The sequence below is a fragment of the Sciurus carolinensis genome, chromosome 7, assembly GCF_902686445.1.
Source record: "Sciurus carolinensis chromosome 7, mSciCar1.2, whole genome shotgun sequence".
Taxonomy (NCBI): domain Eukaryota; kingdom Metazoa; phylum Chordata; class Mammalia; order Rodentia; family Sciuridae; genus Sciurus; species Sciurus carolinensis.
This window is the reverse complement of record NC_062219.1, coordinates 144,465,520-144,488,505: the sequence shown is the minus strand read 5'-3', so window position 1 is coordinate 144,488,505 and position 22,986 is coordinate 144,465,520. Positions and strand designations below refer to the sequence as shown.

Here is a 22,986-nt window from a genome sequence, read left to right as displayed (position 1 = left end):
AGGCATTTTGGATGAAAGTTGTAGATCCAAATTCATATGTTACCCAGTACAAAAAAGTAACCTATAGAATAGGTGTTTCTGAGAACAGTGTATTAGTAGGTTTTCATATGCAAATGTCAGCATTCAACATGAGTTGTCACTAAAATTCAGTCATTAAATAATGAGAAGATAACAGTGTGTTTTAATAAAATCTGACTTTAAAGGTGATCTGATTGTGGTATCACAGGCCATTGCTTATCAAACCTAGGCTGGCGTCTTTCCCTCAGTTCTCCCCCAGCTGTTGTCTTGTCTTGAGGTCTGCTCGCTCCGCAGTCCGTATTCTCCTCTCCCTTTTTCAGCTTGCTGGTCTTTACTCTGTGGGTTTTGGTGTTCTCTTCATTGAAATTCTCTTCTTCCTTGGCTTTTATGACATCTGCATGTTTATGACTAACCCTTATTATTCTTCTCTTGCTTGTCTCTTTTTGGGTGGGGAGGTAGGTACTGGGGATTGAACTCAGGGGCACTGACACTGAGCCACACCCCCAGCCCTATTTTGTATTTTATTTAGAGATAGGGTCTCACTGAGTTGCTTAGCACCTTGATGTTGCTGAGGCTGGCTTTGAACTTGTGATCCTCCTGCCTCAGCCTCCCGAGCTGCTGGGATATAGGAATGTGCCACCACTCCTGGCTCTTGGCTCGTCTATTTAATTTGTTTCCCAGCATTGTTTCCCAGCATGTTCCCTTCCTTCTGTACATTTACCTTTCTTGCAATCAGTATGTACTCTTCCTGCATTAATACCTCTCAGCTTGTTGACCTCATCATCCTGCACAGTGAGGATGATTCCTGTCTGTATCCTCTACCACTACCCTTTTTGAACATCTTAGTTACTTAAGGCTTGGACAGACTCTGAACCTCGGTGCACTCATGTCTAATGGGGATGATGGGACTATGTCACGTAACAATGTTTCTTTCGGTTACTGACAAGCTGTGTATATGACAGTGGTCCCATGAGATTTTAATGGAGCTGAAAAATTCCCATTGAATGATATTTTTACTGTATCTTTTTTATGTCTAGATACACAAGCATTGTAATTGTGTTACAATTGCCTACAGTATTTAGTACAGCAAAATTCTATCCAGGTTCTTAGAGGAGGAGCAAAATACTATTATCATATAGCCTATGTGTATCATACATACACTTTGATGTTAGCATGAGGACAACATTGCCCAATAGCATGTTACTCCCAGTGTATTCATGTTGTTAAGCAATGCACAAGTATAGTGCCCTCATGGAGATTGTGAGGATTAAATAAGATCCATAAATAAGAAATGTTAGAGGAGATAATAATTATAGCATACAATGAAATGTTTTTAATACCCTCAAAGAAACTGTTTACTATTTAAATAATCCATTGACTTTCTTATATCTGAAAAGTCTTAATACAAAATCTAATATGGGGACATTACTTGCAGCCTACTTAATGTTATTGTTTGTTTCCATTTCCATATGGTACCAATTTTTTTTCCTCCGCTCCCTCCAGGTTTTGAAAGTTGTAGTAATGGTGTAATATCAAATAAAGCACATCAATCATATTGCCATAGTAAACACCAGTCATCCAATCTGAATGTACCAGAATTGAACAGTGTAAATATGTCAAGGTCACAACAAGTTAATAGCTTCACCAGGTAGGTAGCTTTTGCGTTTTAAACAACCAATTTATAAATGTCAATGTTAACGATTTTGAAAGAATTTATATGACTCATTTAGGGCCTGGGAGTTTTCAAGTTTCTGGAAAATAGAAAAGTAGGGAGGCATTTCCTCAAAGTATTTGTTTCCTAAATGCACATTTGCTTTTTACATTACTTCCTTTTTCTACAACTTCCTTCCCTCTAGTGAGGTTATAAGGACAGACTGTGAATCCTCTTCCTGCCATTCTATACAGATCACTCCAAAAATTCCATTTGTTGCTTTGAAATTAAGGAATGAATAGTATACTTAACCTCTGATGTTGACATAAGATAAATTTACACCTTGATTTTTCTCTGTGGGTTTTCTTGGCAAAATGTTTATTTCGAAAGTCTGTCTTTAAGAAGCTTGCACACAGCAGATAGTTAAGTCATACAGTAGACAGTAGCTTGACAATAGTATTGAAGACCTTCTGGGTACCAGTCTGTTAGGTACCTGTCAAGCTTTGAAAGAAGATACATCTTACCAATATACTATGAACCTTTGCATACTCAGGTTTGATATTCATAGATCCTAAAATTCCATGAAATGTAATCATTTAAATTGAATATGAATGTGCAGAACCAAATTCTTGTGCATTCATCCTAATTATCAGTATCTGAAGCAGCTTGATATTGATATAGCCTTATAACTTGAACTAGTTGGTCACATTGCATTTTAGGGGAATGTTTATCAGGATAGCATTTCTTTTTGAAGGATAGAATGTAATTTTTAGTTGGAATCTTATAGGAAATATGATTAAAAAATCAGTATTTGAAAACTTGAAGATTAATCAAAATTTCTGGGTTATCTATCACAGTGACAAAAATTTGTAAAAGTAGTAGTGTTATGCAATAAGGTTATAATAGAGGGCCATAAAAGTGGCAGAAGACAAAACAAAAAGGGACTTTTGCTGAGAAGGTCAGCGTGATCTTTCACAGTAGAGTTAATAACAATAATAATTAAAATATGGTAAATTATGAATGGAAATTTTAAATGTTAAACCTTAAATGCTTTATAATTGGTACTTTATTGTTAATAGAGAGTTCGGCCTTTGATGGTAAGATCGCAGTCAGTTTTTCTCTTAAATACTCTCCTCATGGCAGGAGGTTGCTAAATAGACCTGTTATTACCTGAGTTCAGCTTAAGGGAAGGGTGACGGCGTCGCATCCTCCTGTGTGGTGGTAGAGAAGGGAAGGCAAGTAAAGGTTTGAACTGCCTTATACTGTTACACAGTAAGAGTTATTTTGTAGTTGGTAATGATTTTCCTTCAACAGTATTGTTAAGTAGACAAAGGTAGTGTTAACTGTTTAAACCATTTTACAGATGTAGAGCTGAAAATCAAAGCATATTACTTTTTCTTATAAAGGTCAATGATTCATAGGTAGTGAGTTGAAGAACTGACGCTGCTTCCCAGGACTTAGGGCTTGTAAACTTGTGCTTTTCCCCTGTGGCTCCCACCATCTGAAATGCTCTTCCCCTTGCCCACCCTCCCTCCATTGTAACTTCTGTTCACGCTGCAAAACTCAACCTCACTGGTTCTAGGAGCCCCCTCGCCCCCATATGTTGTATCACTGTTGTGATGGACCTGCACCACGGTCCCAGTCATGGGCACTCTACTAGGCTAACTTCACAAGCTTTGTATAGGCTGTTTGCTATTGAAGGGCAGAGGCTTTTGTGTACCTAATGTGAGCTTGCCTTAGAGGCTCTTAAATGTGTGTAAATGAATGAATGCCTCTCAAATGTTAAATTGAATTGTCCAAGAATTTTAAGTAAATGAAAGATTTAGTATGCTATTATAATCATTAAAAGCCACCTAGTAAGGATTTTCATTAAGTTAAACATTATTTTGAAATTTTTATTTCTTATTTCTCAGTTTGTCAAGATAATAAACATTTCTGATTAATTAATTCTGATATGGAGTCCTAGAACCATTGTCCCCTTCTCTCCAAATCTGTCTTTACCTTAGACGTCACACACAGGAGCACCTGCACACACAAGTCTCTCTCTCTCTCTCTTATACACACACTCACATATATACACACACACACTCATCCCAAGGTGAATGTCCTATCTGTATTAACTAGTGATTATATCTATACTTGTTTTATTTTGTAAATGAACATATATTGCTTTTATAATGGTAAAAATCATTTTTTATTTAAACATTTCCTAAATTTTCATCAATTATTTACCTCTGGGTTGTGAAACTATTACCTAGATCTTCAGAGAAGGAATCTTAAAAGATTGGATATTGATTTTTGCTTGTGAGAGTACGGGTGAGTCTGAAAGGCATGCATTGACAACTAGAGCATGTCCAGATGTGGTTATTTCATTCAGTGTGGGATGAATGAAAATCAGAAACATCAGCTATGTGGGAGGTGGAAGCAGGTTTGCGAGTTTGACTAGTCTGGGTAACATGGTTAGATCCCCCAACTCAAAAAAGCAAAAATGGAGACTCAGTGGTACGTTAGAACCATTGGCTACTCATCTAGCCTGTGGGAGAGAAACAGTGGTAAGGTGAAAACCTGGGAGCAGATGGAACTGAGAAGTTTTTTAAATTTATTATTTGTAAATTAATTTTAGTGCATGATAGTTATACATAATAGTGGGGTTAATTTTGACCTTAATAAGTGTATATAACAGTTTTCTAAACCATTTGTTTTTTGAAGTATCATTTACCTTTGAGAATTTTTGAATAGTACTGACAAAGACTCTTAAACATTAAGATTTAAAAAACATTCTAGAAGCAGATTGAAGACGAGGGCAGGAAAGAAGTACAGTGGCCCCAGGGGTGGGGTGCATTAGTTTGTCCCTTAATATGCTGGAGATGAGTGCTGGGAGCAGGGGAGAGGGCTGGCTGGGGTGATGCTGGGGCAGGAGCTGGACAAGGCAGAGCAGATCTGAGTTTGAAAACAGAAGTATGGTGCCACAGTATGAGTCCTCCATGTGTTGTTGTCACAGGATCACTACACTTGTGCACATCCACCTGTTTCTCCCTCACTTATCTCTAGGGGTATGAATCTCTTAAAAGTCAGCTATGTGTTTGGCTTTGAATCCATTTGGTGTTTAACTAAAAACCTTCTTTCCAGATTGTTATTGCCTTTTAAAGTTAGTTTACACAGGCTGTGTTGTTGAGTGGTAATTGATTTTAAACAAAACTGCAAATATGATATTTCTAAAATTAGATTTGTTTTTTTCATTTTCAGTAATGATGTAGACATGGAAACAGATCACTACTCCAATGGAGTTGGAGAAACTTCATCCAATGGTTTCCTAAATGGTAGCTCTAAACATGACCACGAAATGGAAGAGTGTGACACCGAAATGGGTCTGCAGTGATATTTGTTACATTTTTAATAAAAATGATGACTACAAGGTTATGTTTTTACTTGTACTGATTCACAGATGATGAGCATAAACTAAATTTAAAGAGTAAATGACTAACTTAAGCTTTCTTGAGAGAGTGCAGGTGCTTTTGGTTCCCTCCGAAGTGCCAGGCAGCTCTCTTTGCCAACTTTGACCTCAGTGCTCTCGTTAATGCAGGAGAATGAGCTTAAAGAATTTAGAGCCACTAGGATGTTTAAGGTTGGAGATATGAAAAACTTTTGCACTTATTTCAGTGAAGCTAATAAGGCAAATGAGTAGGATGATGTTATAAATTTTAATTAAACACTTTCTTAAATTCATTTAATGCAAGTGTGTAACTGTGTGCAGCACTTGCCTGGCACATAGAAGGGTGTATGTAGGACCTCTCTCACTGTTTTTAAATGTGACCCAAAGATAAATTTGTATGCATAATTTATTTTGTTGATAATTTATGTAGTAAGTTGTAGCTTAAAGTTAAGCCAGCAGCATACGTTCTCATCAAATGCCCAGTGAAAATTATTGGCATTTATAAATTATTTGTTGGAATTTCATAACAACATTATATTTCTTAGTATTTCAAGATTGATTAAAAGGTGTATATTCCAGTTGTTAAAAAGGTAGCCTAGTTTTGCTGTTACATATTGGTAACCTCCACCTCCAAAGAGAATTCAAACACAGTGATGAAGAACAAGAATTCTAGAGCAAAATTACATAGCTTTGATGTCTGCAACTGCCACTTACTAGCTGTTTGACCTTGCACAAAGTCTGTGCTTCAGTTTCTTCATCTCTAAAATGAGTAAAATAAAAACTATATTATAGGTCCCTGTGAAGAGTAAATGAGTCATTCATTCTGTGAAAGGCTAAAAGCACAAAGTACTTGCTGAATGTCAGCCATCATCATCATCTTCATCATATTAATGACATAGTTATTAGTGACTTATGATTCTATTATTGATCAATGGTAATCATTAATATATATAAAAATATTTTCTAAAAGTAGTATTTTTCTAGTAGTGTGAGCCATCCTTTTACTTATTACTAAAACATGGTCTCTTCTCTGTTATTTCCAGTCATTTAGTCTTAGCTTCCACAAATATTTTATTCCATCTCTGTTCTGTCAGTTATAGCAGCCTGAGAGGCAGTTACTATATATGTATTTTTCCTTTTTTTAATGTTCCTTTAATAGAGTTGTAACTTTAAAAAGATCTTTTGTTGTTGTTGTTTGTTTGTTTTTTGTGGTGCTGGGGATGGAAGTGCTGGCCTCGTGATCACTAAACTAGTGCTCTGCCTCTGAGCTGCACTGCACTTAGCAAGGGTTGTCACCTGACTCAGTTGCAGGCTGTGTATTGGATCTCAGACCCTTGAGACCCAAATAAAGTACACCTTTTAGGTGCAAACTTCCATATTAAATTTAAAAATGAATATTTAGTTGAAATATTAGGAAGTAATTATTAAATGAATATACCAAATGTTATTAAAATTTTATATTAGTTTCTTCATTGTTCACTATAGGTAGTAAAATACTTGCTTGTTTTGCTTACAGAAGTTGATTCAAGTCAGTTGAGACGCCAGTTGTGTGGTGGAAGTCAGGCCGCCATAGAGAGAATGATCCATTTTGGACGAGAACTGCAGGCGATGAGTGAGCAGCTGAGGAGAGAGTGCGGCAAGAACACAGCGAATAAGAAGATGCTGAAGGTGAGTGTGCTTTCCCCGGGAAAAATCGTGACTGGGTCACAGGAGCTAAGATGCAGTTTTGTAAAACATCAAGGGTATGCTAGGAATTCTGGTCGGGGAACTTGGACCTGCTCCTTGTCCATTTGATAGTGAAACCTTTGATGGGAATAAGCTGCTCTGACCTACTGAGAAGAGCACTAGGCTTCACGCAAAAAAAAGGGGCCAAGTCCCCTTTCTTAGTCCCAGCTCTACTACACATCAGTGCTGTGTGCCTCGGTCAGCTTACTTTATTAATTCTTAGTTTATTTCTCAGCTACACAGTTGATAGAGTTACTAAGAGAAACGTGAGTGTACCAATAAAACTATAATTGTATTATTTGAGTAAACATTTTTCTGGGGGTTTTAGCGAATTGAATATACAATGCATGTTTTTCATTTTTATGGGGATTAGTGAAGTCATCTTTCATGGCCAGAGTAGTTAAATTACATTTTAAAGTCTTTTGTGGGTTAATGTCCACGATGGACAGTGAATGGAATAAGCTAACTAGTTCAGTAAGTTAACCAGTTTGTGTATCAGTTCAAGATGGAGGAGTTTTCTGCTGAAGTCAAATTGTAGTTAATTGTGAACATGTTATGCATTTTTAAACGTTGATTTTTTGCTAAACATTTCCTGCTGAAGGTTTTAGAAGGACACCTCCCCTCCCCCTGCCACACCATCTGCAGACCTTTGAAAAAGTGTAATGCATGTAATGCCTTTGAAATGATGCTCAGATAGTAGGAAAGGGCAAGTCAAGCCCCTGCTCACCTCTCCTGACCTCAGCTGAGAGTGACAGTGGGCAGTGTCTAGTTGCTCTTGATTTGATACCCTTGCAAAAAACCAGTGACAGCAGATCTCCTACCTGCACAGTGGCCTCTGTGTACCCCTGTGTACACATACCAGTGCTGCCCTGGCTAGGATGGGTGAAGGGCCTCATGTAACGCCACCTCCAGTTAAAGGTGCACAGTCTTGTGCTGAGGTGCAAGAAGAAGGGTATTCACCAGGGTTGGTACTTCATCTACTGTGTAGCACATAAGTTCTATTTCTAAGGGGGACCCTGAGCTACTCCCCCTCCCCACCAAAAAAGCGAAATTATGATTTTTTTAAATGCTAAATAAAAAAAGAATTGGTGTATAATGGAATTGAAATGATTTTTTTCCCCCACTTGAACATTCAAATCAGACTTTGACGTATCAGGAAACTAACTGCTTACATTTGCTTTAGAAGTTTGAGATTTTTCTTAAGGTCAGAATGTGTGTTTACTAACTCTCCCCACCCACTTGTAAATATTTTTCTAATGTGTATGCCTCTAATGTACCAATATGCATCATTGTACAACATTATGGAACTTTTCCTGAAATCAAGAGTGCTAAGAGGAAACCTAACACTTTGTCTCTATTATTTTAGGTGTCTAAAAGTATCTGTTTGGGAAACAGTGTTTCTTTGCTAGGTACTGAGAATATTTTAGGATAGGGCTCTTAATCTTTTTGGTGTCTGAATCCTTTAAAAATTAAGAATTCCCAAAGAGTTTTGTTTATGTTGTTTGCATCTATTGATACTCACCACATGGAAAGTTAAAACTAGCTGGTCCTGGTGGTGTAAGCCTTTGTTTCCAGCTTCTTGGGAGGTTGAGGCAGGAGGATCACAAGTTGGAGGCTAGTCTGGGCAATTTTAGTGAGACGCTGTCTCAAAATAAAGAAGGACTGTGGGTATACCTCAGAGGTAGAGCATTTGCCTAGCCTATGCAGAGACCTAGAGTTAATACTCAGTACTCCAAACTGTTTCTTTAAATTTAAATAGGGTGAACCAACACCCTATCTAAAAATAAAAAAATTTTAAAAGTGTTGGGGATGCAGCTCCATAGTAGAGCACGGGCCTAGCATGAATGAGGCCCTGGGACTTTTCCCCAGTACAAAAAAAAAAAAAGGTTGTTAAAATTTAGATTCTGAATTCTAAAGTTGAAATTAGTCATTCATTCTTCAGTAAGTTCATTAAATAAGTAACATTTTAAAGAAAAAAAGCTATCTTCCCTCTCTCCAAAATGAGTAGTAGTGTTGCTTTATATATATATATTTTTTTGCAAATCTCTTTAATGCTTGGTTTAATAGATGAACTGGATTCTCATACCTACTTCTGAATCTGTTGTGATATACATCATATAGCCTCTGGAAAACTCCACTGTGTAGTTAGGGGAGAATATCAGTAGAAAAGGCAAAGAATATTTTTAGTGTCATTATGAAAGTAGTTTCAACTTCATAGATCCCCTTAGAGGGTCTTCTTGAACCTTTGTGTCCCAGGACTACATTTTGAGAACTTGTGTTAAGTGGTATTTGGGACTATACATGCATTTAAGAATTCTTAGGACTTTTTAATACATCTGACTTGATTGTCTTGTTAGAACTTTATGCTAATTGAGCAGGGTGAAGGAAGGTGTGATTTACATGATACCTTTGAAAAGTTGATTACACTCCATCAGCTTACTGTGTTTTTGATTCTAATTTGCACGAAGCTCAGAAAATGTTCTTATATGGCTCTATTCATAAAGATATTTCTTGATTATACATTGAATTATGTGAAAATGTAATTCATCTTTACCCAAAGACTATGTATGGCTTTGATTTTGCACCTCTGACTGCTGAGCAACTCCTAACCTCTTTAGGAGGCTTTCTTAATATTCTCAGCGGCTTCCTTCTCATTCCTCAGATTTAACCTTGATCCACATAGGGATGAGTAACTGACCCACTTTATAAGGAGTCAAAGAATAAGACTGGAGAAGAGCGTCTGAAGACATATTTTGCCATAGTTGAGGTTTAGAAATCATCCCCCCTTCTCCCTTCAGACTACAAGTGATGGGGTTTTTTAAAATTCTTAAATGTTTAGGAATTTGCATAAACTTACGAATCACATTCAGGTCATTTAACAACATGACTATGTTCCAAGAAGTGTGTTATTAGGCAATTTTGTTGTGTCACACACATAATAGAGTGTACTTAAACACACCTCGATGGTGGACCTCTGCTGTACACCTAGGCTGTACGGTGTGCATGTGGTGTGGCCTCTTGCTTTGTAGTCATGCATTATCAAGTATGGTGTATTATCAAGTGTGATCTAGTTATATGAGTGTAGTGCAGTTGGTCTGCTAACACCAGCATCCCCCAGACCGGAGTAGGCATTGTGCTGAAACCTGACATCAGCTATGCTGTCACTAGTCTCTAGGAAATTTTCAGCTCCATTACACTCCTAGGGACCACTGTCGTATACGTAGTCTGTCATCGGCCTAGATGTTATGCAGCACATAACTGTACAACACAGACTTAGTTGAAGTTGAAGGTAAGATTTATCTAAATTAGGGGGTGGGTGTGGAGGGCAGTGGTGAGCACTTGAGGGCCTGGGTTGGATCCCCAGCACTGGGGGGCGGGGCGGGGGGCACAATTGTGTCTAACTTCCTTCCAGATGTGGAGGGGGCATGCTTCAGCTCCTGAGTAGCCCACCTAAGTAGAAATGGGTGGGCAGTTCCTGTAGCACTGGGGGCCTGCTCTTTGTCTTGTCCTTTTTTCTTCCAGTTTTTTATCTTCCTTTCCTTTTCCTGTCTTGTTTTTGTTCCTTATTGTCTTGTTCCTCCAGTGGCTCCCAGGAGAACTGCCTGAACTGGGTCGTTCAGCAGCTGTTTATTTGAGGCATGGCTGTGGGCACTCTAGTCAGAGCTGAGCGAGCTGCCCAGCCTCAAGGAGCTTGTAATCTAGACCTGAGACGGAAATAGATCCAGTTAGACTTCCCCCGTTTACAAACTGCTCGATTTTAAGCTAGTACACCTGCAGCTTGAGAATCCTAGCTAAACGATGTCACATTTCTCTCAAATTATTTCCACTGAGGAAATAATACCTTTTTCTTTAAAATAAAACACATTCCAGAACCCTCCTGCCAGCTGACCTCAGGTGACGGGTGTGCCCTGCTGGCACTGCCACCTTGCTTTCTGCTTCAACTCTCTCTCCACTTGATCACCACCAATTAAGTATGGCAGCAGGGTTTATTTTCTTTTATAAAGAGAGATAAAGTTCTAGATGTTTACACTGGGAGCTTGATGGTGTAAACAATCCTTTTTCCCCCTTTTGGTTAAAGATTGTATTGTTTTCTACTTCCAAGTCATGTTTCATAGTGTTGCTGTGTGATCCTTCCAAAATCAAGTTTAATCCCCATCGCTTTTCCTTAAAACCTCTTTACCTTGTTGAAAAGATTTCAAGCTGTTTAGTGTGACTCTGGGGGACTTTAGGATCTAACTAACGTCTTTCCACATGGTTCTTAATCATGCTATTTCTCTCTCTCTCTTTTTTTTTTTGTACTGGGGATTGAACTCAGGGTGCTTAACCACTGACCCACATCCCCAGCCCTTTTTTTAAAAAACTATTTTATTTAGAAACAGAGTCTTACTGAGTTGCTTAGGGCCTTGCTGAGGTGCTGAGGCTGGCTTTGAATTTGAGATCCTCCTGCCTCGGCCTCCTGAGTCTCTGGGATTACAGCATGCATCACAGCACCTAGCTAGGTCTTTCTTCTTTCATTTGGCCTGTTTCCAGTACTTTGAACCTGTTTTACTGGTTCACCATTATTGTTCTATTAACTTGTTTACACGTTGCTATTTAATGTCTGCCTTCCCCATGAGACTGAGTTCCTTGAAGCAGTGAGTGGGTCATCAGTGTCTAGAAGCTGTGTTCAACAAAATAGAAGAGCAAAATTTTATATTTCTTTCCTCTTAATACTCACATTGGTAAATAAAAAAGAGAAACTGCATCTAACTAAAAACAGTATAGTATTAGCTGTGTGATCTTAACCTCTCACTGCATCAGTGTGCTTCCCTATTAAGAGGGCATAAAACAAAGCTCAGCAGAGTGATTGTAAGGATTAAATGAGATGATCCACATTAGTGCTTGAAGCATTACCTCACACAGTATTAATAGCACAATAAATTACTATAGTTATTTTCTTCTCTAAGTTTTTGTTTTAAATTCTGGAGGATATGGTGTTGAGACTTGACTGTATCGTTTTACCTTTTTGGTGACACATCAGGATCTAGACCCTGAGGACAGTTTAGCATTTGAAGAATTTATGTACCAATCATTCCTTAGAGAGATTCTTCAATGTATCTTTTAAAATGTGTCTACTTCGGGATGACACCTCATCAGATGGATGGGGGTGATTTAGGTCCTGGCCAAAGTCTTTGTAAATAATGCATTTAGCAGGATGGAGGATTCTGTATTCTTTCCACAGTGAGTTTGAATTGGAGGGAGGGCAGGAAATAGAACCAAGCATCTCTGTGATGTGCATAACCTCTTCAGTACTAGAAACAGGTCATATTATCAGCAGGTATAGGAAGAGTGTTTCTCTTATTTAGCACCCATGAGCAGCTGCAGGGAATTCAAATTAGTATAGTAAGGAATCTTTATCTTCAAAGAACTTTTTAGGTTTGCCTAGAGGCAGAGTATCCTCTCTTGTGTAGTCTCAGGTGAACTGCAGATTTCTTCATAGGTTGTTCTCAGTATCCACACTGGAGAACCCTTTGGATGAGAAAGGGCAAGACTAGAGTTGCCCAGGAAGCTTTCCCCTCTCCTGCTTAAGTATCGACACCGGCTAGAGTACTATTGGATGACGAGAATGATGGTTTGAGCAACTGAATCTAGGAGATGGTGTTCTTCAGAAACTTTAGTAGCATTTTGAAAGTCTTACATCCTGAATTCTTAGGTTTATAGTTTCTGTAGCATCTCTCCATGTTTGCTTACTGAATTGGGAAAGGTGTCTTGTATTCATGTTTTTTTAATGTCCCCCCCCAGTCATTTATTAAAGGATTGGAATGAAGTACATTGCTAATTTCATCTAGTCCTCATTCAACTCTGTGAGACATTAGGGGCTGTGTGCAATCTCCACTGTACCAGGGATGAAACTGACACTTAGAGAGTTACTTGCCAAGGCCTGAGTGAGTTGATGGTGGAGCTTGGGTTTGAAGCCAACATCTGAAACCATCCTAGTACATGTCTCAGAGAAGACAAGAAGAGTAGTTATTTGAAAGGAAGATTGTGTCAGTTATTTTAAAGTTTTAAGACAGGTGGCTTCACTAGTGTGAAATAGTGAGTATATGAGACCAGAAGGGGAACCAATTTAGTATTTTTCCCCCAACTGCTACGTTTGAGAAAATGGAGTACAGTGAGATGTGCCCAGTCCCCACATCTGTTTAAAAATCAGAAACAAAACAAAAAACCCAGGCAGAGGCTCTGTTTTTCAATGTCAAATTCATATCAGTGGTAACAAATGATAAAGCATCTGCCTTCACCTCTGCTTTAAGTAGTATTAACCCATTCTTTTGGGATTAGTTTTAACATTTTGTTTATGTTGTACGAATGGGGGAGCGTGGCAGAGAGGAACACAAGAATGACTGATCACCAGAAAAATGAAAATGAATTAGGCTTTGCTGCATAATCTGGTTCAGAAATAGCATCCCAGACAGGGAAAAGGGAGTTTAAAGATCATGGATTATAGACGACTAGTGCCTTGAAAGCAGTATTTCAGCTCTCTTTCAGCTTGGAACCATTGTGAGCATAACAGTTGAAATATTTGAATTGAAAATCAAACTGCTTGTTTTCAACAGGATGCTTTCAGTTTACTAGCATACTCAGATCCGTGGAATAGCCCAGTTGGAAATCAGCTTGACCCGATTCAGAGAGAACCTGTGTGCTCAGCTCTTAACAGTGCAATATTAGGTAAGTAAGACCAAAAAGCATGACTTCACCTAGGTTCTCAGAATATTTGAGAGGATATTTATGCTAACATTTATGTTTTCTAAAGTCATAAGGGAAATGTTTTCTTTGTTTTTGAAATGTAAAATTACCTTTAAATATAGAAACCTTCCTTTATCTCAAGTCTTGATTACATGGATTTTCATGGAATAAAAACAGCTTGGGACACACCTTGGGATGTTTAGAAAATAGAAGTGAGTGTGTGTGTATGTGTGTGTGTAAGCTTTGCTGGTAGCCATGAAATGTTTGCTTCATTTTTAGGGTAAGGTATGTTGGTAGTCATTGTGTTTAAATCAAAGTATTACCCTATCAGAGACACACCCCTTCTTCTACTCTTCAGTGAAGTGTTCTGTCACTTGTTTTTAGGGTGGCAATTGGAAGACAGCATTCTGTTAAATTCTCACTCTGGCTAGGCCGCAGCCCTTCCCCCAGTATGGAGAGAGGATACTGGCTTGGTGGGAGGATGGCCTACTGTTTCTGTGACTGACTAATCATCAGGCTGAGTTGTGAAAGTTGCAGGAAATGGTGAGAGTCTGAACTAGGGCAGTAAAAGGGCTGAAATTGAAGGGGATGAGAACAGGGTACAGCCCCGTTGAGGAAGTGTGAACCTATGGTGGGACAGACCTTACAACACATTTTGTTTAGTGAATTGATTACATCTGGATTTGTTTGGTTGTTGTGAAAGGAATTTGAGGATGTTAATGAAGACTGTGTGAGGATAGAAGGGAGCAGGGTGACCCTGAGGAAAACAGTGGAGGTTTTTGATGGAGCAGGTGTAAGGAGAATGCAGATGAGGGTGTGAGGAAGAGCCAGCATCTGAGGTCTGAACTCCAGTGGGCAGGAGTCCTAGCTGGTGTCCCCACCACCACCACATTCCCCACATTCTGCCTTGAGGTGTTTGCAGTGGGCCACCCCGGGCACATCCCCCACCTGCTTAAGATGGAAGCACAAAGGACTTCCGGATGATTTGAGTCCTGTCAGCGCCAAACCAAATTCAATTATCCTTACCTGATAAAAAGGGTAAATGAGGAGGAAAAACAGCAATTTAAATAACACGGCATAGCCAGGGGTATGCAGGAAATAACTTAAATTTGCCATTGGTTTCAGTTTCTGTGAACAACTTACTGTAGTGTGATTATAGTATATATGTACTAAATACTTTTTATATGAATTGTTACCACACTTCTTTATATTTCCAAATATAGGATTGATTGTATACATAAAAACCTTTAATTTGGGGGCAGTTCTCTTCAAAGGTAATTTAGAGAACAGTGATTTTTTTTCATCTGACTTTGAGAGTCTTGATTGTCCAGACAAAATGGGACTGACTTCAGTACAGTTACAAGTCTGTCCTGAGCTATCAACCCTGTTAGGGTTGGGGGCTCTTAGTCACACATTTCAGGAAGACACAGGCAGGAAGACCTGCACCAAAGGAAAGGAGGTAATTCCAGTACTCACATTTAACTTACTGTTTTATAAGGGGCAGACCATTATAAAGTTCATTAATTCTTTATCTCTTAAGGACTAATTCTGATGTTTGGAAATAGGAGTAGTGTCCTTCCTATAGTAGTTTTTAAAAGTTAATTTGTATATGGTAAATCATGTGAATGTCTTTTGTTAATGTGTTTTGGTTATACAAAATCCATTTAGCTCTATTGGCAAAAACAAGAGTACTTAGTAACAATAGTGGCTTTGTAGGGAAAACTATTATTGACTGTAATTCTTTTTGAAATCACTACACTATAGATGGTCATGCAGACCTATTTGTTAGGTAAGACTCAAACTTGGATAGATTTTTTGGATAAACATGACCAATTTTCTTATTTCTTGAGTTCCTCAAAGGAATTACATTGTTGAGTGTTAAACTGTTTCAGGACCTTATCTGAGATGTATATCTTACTGTGGTGTATTACAGAGGTTCAGCTATAATGGGTGCTTCAGTTTATTAACTATATAATTCCTACATGATTAATGACATTATAAATTGCTGTGCATGTTTATATTGCTGTATATAGGTTTTCCTATATATAGTGCATATGTATTTATATGTAATTCTTAAGATTTTCCTATGTTCAAAAAAATTAAAGATGCCTCTCTTGGCCAAAATAAGACCAATTCTGTACCCATAACGCATATATTTGAGCATGGTTACATCTTTCCCTGTTAACCTTCAAGAGTTATTTTTTAAAACTTTTTCAATATTAATAAATTAGTACTTTAATAATCTTAACCCACAGATATTTTGAACAGTATCTTCTCACTGATCTGTGTACCTTTTCTGGTATACTTTTATTGTGGTTTCCTTTTTCCTTGTGCCTTTACATCCTCAGTTTGCTGCTTTTTCTTTGTTCCTTCAGGAAGATTTTCTTTTCTCCCATGACCATTGTGCAAGTGTTGGGTAATTTTTGAGGCGGGGTTGGGGTCGGGGTGTACCAGGGATTGAACCCAGAGGTACTTAACCACTGGGCCACTAACCCAGCCCTTTTTAATATTTTATTCAGAGACAGGGCCTAAGTTGCTGAGGCTGGCTTTGAACTCGAGATCCTTCTACCTCAGCCTCTCAAGCCATGTGCTCCGTGGCGCCCAGCCTATAGCAAGTTCTGAATCAAGGGGAGTGAACTGTATGGGGCCTCACCAGCTATGTATCCCTGTTTTTGCTCTTTCTAGTCAACTGTGCCAATGACAGGGGTCATTGGCAGGGGTCATAAAATTCTCAATTTTACTAATTAAGAATCCCCATGACATATGGACACTTGTCACCATACAGAGAAATACCAGCTTCCGAGTTAGGCTACTTTTACCTTTAATTTACTTTTCCATCTCTGGTAAGGAATGAAATGTGGTAATCATTGCATTTCTGCTACAGCTGACAAATTTGTAGTTATGTACCATGCTACAAACTTCCAATTTTTAGAATGTCTGAACTATCAATTTTATGTTGACCCCTCCATAGTTACACAGTGATCTTGCTCTGTTTTCTGATATCACTATTAGCCCAAATAACACTTACCACTATGCTTTGGAGGCAGGTAGGCAGCTTCAACTGAATCCTGTCTTCTCAAGGTGGGTATCATTAGAAACATAATGAAAATCTGCTTCTCCTCCCACCCCCTTTTGGTTAATGTCAAGCCACTTTGGTCAAGTAGAGCAGAAATACTAAATATTACTTATTCCCCACTCCAAATGTCATATGTTTGTCTTCCCAACATAGTTAATGTAGAATTAAAATAGTTTGTGCCTGATACTTTGAAAGCCCAATTTTGCAAGTTTTTCTCTTAGTTGGTCACCCAGTACCCAGACTACCATTTAGAGCAGTATGACCAAGGCATTGCTCTGCCTTTGCTGGTGAGTTTATCAGAAGGCACATAGGCAGATAATTGATAGGAAATACGATATTTCCTTGATTGTTTATTAAAATGTCTCACTAACTGCGATTTCCATTTTTAAATCTTTTTCCTCAGAAACCCACAATCTGCCAAAGCAACCTCCACTTGCCCTAGCAATGGGACAGGCCACACAGTGTCTAGGACTGATGGCTCGATCAGGAATTGGCTCCTGTGCATTTGCCACAGTGGAAGACTACCTACATTAGCTATGCATTTCAAGAGCTCACACTTACATTGTGGCATATAGTCAACAAGGAAGTAGACCAGCTCGGCTGATTTGAAATTTAGATTTTTTTAATTATGTACTGGGGACAGGTTTTTGTCGCTTTACATTGCTTCCTAGTTTACAGCATGATGCAAATGATTTTCTAACTTAGTGTTAGGAGAAATTATTTTCCATCTTTAACCTCTTAGTTGTCTAAGAGTTAAATATTACTGAATTTCAGACATTCAAATTGATCATCAGAAATCCTTTAAAACAATTACCTAAAACAAACCAAAAAGTCCTGCCTTCTTTGTGGGGAGGAGATGGGGAGAGGAAATGGAACAAGTTGTGTTTGTGTTAGCATGTGGGTGATGTAAACTTCAAATTGGGAGATGTTCCGACCCCCGCTCCCATATAAGCATTCAATCAGTGTAACTTGCAAAATGCATAAACATCGACAGTTTGAATCTATAGTGTTGATGGAAGGAATCATTTTTAACGTGTACTGTAAAACTTGAAATGCTCAGGAGCTGAGTGAATATGTTCGTTGCTACTTACAATCCCGACCTGTTAGTCCCAGTAGTTTTGTTTTAACATGGTCTTTTCAACTTTGTTTCCTGTTTAATTACAGATGACTTCTGTTGTAGACTCACAAGTTTAACTGTTGTATTATAACAGTATTACATGTCAACAGTGTGGTTATGACCTTTATTTATATAAAAACCAAATATTTAGTCAATTTACTGTGTCTTAATTTAATCTTTGTACACCTTCCATTTTTAAGTGCTTAAATGAGTACTATATTGCAATAAAAATGTAGTGATATAATTAACCAGCCATTAAAAATTTACTTCTACAGATACTGCAGTGTCAATTGAGTTTATGTACAGGTATGTGTATACTTCTTATAGGTTAGTGTAGAATTAGGGCAGTTGATGTTTTAATTGCTTCTGAGTTCTGCCCCCAAGACTGCCTTCTTTACTGGCCGCCCTGGATTAGCATTAAACCTTATGTTGCACATGGCAGAAAGACAGTAGGAAATGAAGCCTCATTGTTTTCATAATCACAGCATGGCATGTGAGACTTGCCAGTTAAACCCCAAAACTAGTTAAAAGTATGTTTTAAAAAGCCGTTCAACAGATTACCCTGATCCTTTGGTATGGCAAAGGTGTCAGCTGACTATCTATACACAGGCTGAATCTTCTCTAAGAATAGATGACTGCTTAGATTTTACACTCTTAAAATTACTTCTCTCACTCCCTGAGGAATTATTGCAAAGCAGTATTCTGTAAAACCAATCTCATCGATAGCACCAGAACACCTGGGAGCGGTGCTTGAAAAGGCCTCCCCATGGGTCCAACACTCCCTCTCTCCCTGCCAACCCTGCCACGCACCCAGCCTGTGGCGGGTGGAAGGGGTGGAAGAGGTGCCTTTACTGAAGTGGGCATTGCCTGTGTTCAGTTGCTTGGATTTAAGAAAACAAAGAAAACATTTTTTAAAACCACACTTTCTCTCAGGACTTTCAAAGATGAGAAGGCATCCTCATACTCTAGAAAGATGAAATATAGCTAAATATTTCTGCAGAAAAATACACATGGTTTTTATGATGGCACTTTAAAATTCTTTATGAATGATTAATTTTTTTATAAGAGAAATGAATCCTAAGTTACATACACAGTACCAGATTCTTTATTTGGCTTTTACTTTGATTTATTAGTTTTCATCTTTCTGACCATCCACCGTCGTTTAAATCTCTTTGCGTTTTGTTTTTTCTGGGTTCCTAGAATAGAAAGGTTTATGTAGTAAGAATATTAAAATTCCCAAGAAACAAAATTGAAGATATTCTTTTGAAGATTCTCTGGTTCATGTGAATGGAATACTAAAACTAGATCTGTTCAATTATAATTACAAACTATTGTCCTCCCAAGAACAGTCAACAAAAGTATCAGAGTTGAAAATAGGGCTGAATCTTACCCCAAGCATGATTCAAAAACTGGGCTGCAGCCTTTTTCACTGGTAACCTCTTGTTGTCAAGAGACAGAAACTTATTCACTAAGAAAGAGAATCATTTGTCATTTCTTCGTTTGCTTTGCAGTTAAAAAAATGAGCAAAATAGTCCATAAGCAAATTACCAGTAGTTCTGTTGGTTCCTGGGCCATATAGAGAATTATGTATAAAGGCTTTGGCTGCTTGTTGCCTTGAATCTCTCAGATCTTGGTCCTTTAGCCTTAGGGCTATATAGCTTTTGTTCTGGCTGATCAACACAAAAGGTCAAAAATGCTTACTTTCATATACAACTTATTTTTTTGTGCTGGGGATCAAACTCTGAGCCTCTGTGTGCCAGGCGGAGGCTTTCCCACCGAGCTACCCACAGACCCCGCCTCTACTTGGCTTACTTTCAAAGGAATTATTTTTGTCATCCCAAATACTAATTTCAAAAATTGTAATTCTAATTGTGTATATACACAGATAATACAAGTAAAGTATAGGGTTATTTTGTAAGAAACATGCACAGTTTAGCATAGCAGTAAATGTGTGCTTTTTATATAATAATCAAAATTCATTTTTTCTGCAAAGGTTCCAATCTGAAAATGCTACTAATTAAAATATTTTCCCACATAAGCCAAGCTAACACTTTTATCAAAATGTTACCTTTATATGGGGACAGGGGAGGTTACCTGGCAGACTGTACTTTTTGTCCTTTAACTTTCTTGGAGTCACTTCCTTTTTCACACCCTTCATTTTTCTTTTGCAAATTAACTGAAAAATTGAGTTCTAATTAGTATTTATATTTAAAAAATACATCTTCTGAAGCTTACTTGTAAGTATCTACTACAGACTTATCTGGGTACAGACAGGTTTTATTTATAAGAAGCAGAGTAAACAGGCTCAAGCTAACCTTGGCTAGAACTACACCCATGCTAAACACAAGGGCCAGTAACACGGAACTAAAAATATATATGCACTTGACACATGAGAAATTCTTTTTTTTTTTTTTGGGTGCTGGGGATCGAACCCAGGGCCTTGTGCTTACAAGGCAAGCACTCTACCAACTGAGCTATCTCCCCAGCCCCCTAGAAGTTCTTAAATGAGAACAATTCATACCTTCTGCCAATTTTCCCGGTGATTTCTTTATGCTAAGGGGGGAAAAAAGATGAATGCAACGGCAGATAGCAAAGTACTTGAAACATGTTACACAGTTGCTGGCTTTATGTAAGCCCCCCAACCCCTTTTTCATTATCACCATCCTCAGTTTTTACTTAGGATCTCTCATAGTTTTGGAAAGCAAGTCTTTCCCCAATGCACTATTATCAATTCTCAATGGATGATCTGGTATTGTGAGGATCAGAATATCTTCTTAAATATGAAAGCATATTACTAGGCCTCAAAAGCAGAATGGTGTCCTGAATAGAGTTAAAGTGAAACATGAATGGGTTACATAATACAGTATTCAAAACATGAAGTTAAAGGTAGATCTTTCTCATACTTGCAAAGGATTAACTCAACAGTTAGGCACTAGAGAACAGGATCAGCCTCCAGACCAATGACAACTGACAAAACACAATATGAGCATACAGAGTGCAACACAGAAGCATTTGCAAAAAAAAGGCCACAAAGGGGAACGTTGAAAGCTGGGGACACTTGAAGCTGGTTGAAATGATCAAAGAAAATTCACAACAGAGCTGCATGTACACTAAAAGCATTCAAGATCTGAATAATTCTGGAAAAATTCCTTTTAATAAAAATTTTAAAACTATTGGCCCACATAAAAGAGAACTAAACTTATGAACTTGGTGCAGTTATGGACAGCCAAGAGGGATGATAAACCCAAATGTTTAGAAATCTAAATTCAGCAGGTTTTTAGTACATGAGATAAAGGAAGATGACAACTTCTGGCTTTTAACTTTCAGTGGATGGCAAAGTCACTAAATGAAATGGAAAAGAGGAAGAACAGTGGCAGGTAAGGTAAGAGTGAGAAAGCTGGGTTTTAGGAGCTTGCTGGGTAACTCTCTTCTACTCCACTAGATGCTAAACATTAAAACACTTGTATTTAACACCCTCTATCCTGCCCCAACTGCGAAAGATGCTCAACACATTTTATTTAATGAACACACTGGGATTAGGAACTCAGAAGCTAGTTCGTTTCCTATGGAATAAACAAAAACAAGTCTAAGAAGTGGTATATTTCCATAATTCCTTCAGTTACATGGATTCAAATAAATGTCCCAGTCTGTAATTGAGATGGTTATATGTAAACAAGTAGTATAAGATCCAGTTACTTACTCAGTTTGTGGAGCTGTAGTTAACTGTTGTAGAATAGTATCTGGAAGAAGTTTTCTTTTCTTTTAGAATAAAGACATTGAAAAATAAGTAATGTGCGTAAAAACATGCCTGGTTAAACCCTGCCCCCGGCGTCTCTAACTGGGGGCAGACGGCTTACAAAACAGTGAGAACCTGAAGGGGTGTCCGCAGCATTCCCCACCCTCAGTCACTAATGAACTGAACGGGCTTCAGGCATGGCCATCTGGAGGACAGCAAAGCAGTCCTCCTCTGCGTCTGAACGCCTTCCTCCACAACTGGCCCTGTGAACTCACAGCACCTAGATTCCGACAGGGGAGAACCAAGCGACACTAAGCCATCAGGGTGTCGCGGCCAGCCAGGTCGGTGCTGGGACCCTACCCCGTCACTTGGAGTTCACAAGGTCCCACGTCCACGTTCGAGGTGGGCAGTGAAGGCTGCAGGCGTCTCCCCACCACAGCATCTTGCAGCCCCGAGAGCATCAAGCGTGGGCGTTCCCGCCCGGCAGGCCGTTTCTAGACCGGGGCGCCCCCCGGCCCTCCCACCTTTTGCTCGATGAACAGCTCCTCGCGCCGCTTCCTCTTCTCCTTCAGCAGCGTCTTCTCCCTGGGAGGAAGGAAGACAGGTCAGCCGCGAGGGCCGAGGCGTCGGAAGCCGCAGTGCTCCCGGCCGGGCCGCGGGCTCCGAACCTGCGCACGGTCTCGCGCACCCGCCGCTCCTCTTCTCTCGCTTCTGCCTGGGCGCTGGCGAAGGTCAGCTCCTCGGGGGCCTCGTCGTCAAGCTCATCCTCCCCGTCCTCATCCTCGAGCGGCTCGGCGGCCGCGCCGCTGCTGGGCTGCCCGAGCAGCAGGCCGTGCTCCACCTCCTCCGAGGCGGGCTGGCCCTCGTCCACCATCGCCTCCGCGGACGCGGGGGTGCGGGAAGCGCGCGGCCGGAGCTGCACCATGGTTCACGCCGCGCCGATCGCTCTGACCTCTGACCCGGAAACAGCCGCCCGCTGAGCGCGCCGTGGGAGAGCGAGCGACACGGCCTTTTATCGCCCCCTGCAGGTTGGGAGGCCCCGGGGCCCAGAGGCGCGTGCGCAAGATGAGGGGCGTGGCCTGCTCCCATGGGGCGTGGCCCAGCCCTGCAAGGCGCGTCTTTTTGAGACAGGCTGGCTGGGCGTGCGACCTCCGGGGACGCCGGGCTACCACCCTCCGCCGCGGGAACGTCCGCCGTCCGGTGCCCAGGCGATAGTCGCTGTGCCGCCGTCTTTTTTAGCACCGGGTTCGGTTGGGTCCTTACGGTTCATTGGTATTTGTGGGTTCGGCTCCAAGTGCCCCGCAACTTCCACCTGGAAGTGCGCTGCAGCGGAGACGCCGATGCCCTCACCACTGCTGTCAGCGGCCAGGGACAGCCTGGCTGAGCCAAGCCCTCAGCACCAGACGCATACCTGGCGACCTGGGCGCGCGCCGACTCCCGCCCCACGAGAACAGAAGCTTGGTGAGTGCTGGACCCTGGTCTGGCCCGCCTGTAACTGACCCGCAAC

At 39.9% G+C, this 22,986-nt stretch overlaps 2 protein-coding genes across 3 annotated transcripts in view; one reads left to right on the top strand and one right to left on the bottom strand.

The window, feature by feature from the left end:
• The window catches only part of Ranbp9 (RAN binding protein 9), an 88,668-nt gene extending 70,647 nt beyond the window's left edge, over nucleotides 1-18,021 (top strand). Inside the window, exons 10-14 of one of the 2 annotated variants that reach the window (XM_047557428.1) lie at nucleotides 1,522-1,666; nucleotides 4,916-5,037; nucleotides 6,619-6,770; nucleotides 13,421-13,532; nucleotides 17,030-18,021. In XM_047557428.1, the coding sequence (XP_047413384.1) occupies nucleotides 1,522-1,666; nucleotides 4,916-5,037; nucleotides 6,619-6,770; nucleotides 13,421-13,532; nucleotides 17,030-17,160 (662 nt within the window). In that variant the 3' untranslated portion in view covers nucleotides 17,161-18,021. Of the gene's footprint in view, nucleotides 1-1,521; nucleotides 1,667-4,915; nucleotides 5,086-6,618; nucleotides 6,771-13,420; nucleotides 13,533-17,029 lie in introns of those variants that run through there. The other variant, XM_047557429.1, reaches the window with a different exon arrangement.
• Nol7 (nucleolar protein 7) lies at nucleotides 17,262-22,459 on the bottom strand. Its single transcript, XM_047557430.1, has 8 exons — nucleotides 22,148-22,459; nucleotides 22,004-22,064; nucleotides 21,444-21,502; nucleotides 20,265-20,296; nucleotides 19,838-19,919; nucleotides 19,292-19,413; nucleotides 19,134-19,211; nucleotides 17,262-18,939 (listed from the first exon to the last, which is right to left on the bottom strand). The coding sequence occupies exons 1-8, from the start codon at nucleotides 22,402-22,404 to the stop codon at nucleotides 18,860-18,862; spliced, it is 771 nt and encodes a 256-aa protein (XP_047413386.1). The 5' UTR covers nucleotides 22,405-22,459; the 3' UTR covers nucleotides 17,262-18,859.
• Between the last annotated feature and the right edge of the window lie 527 nt (nucleotides 22,460-22,986).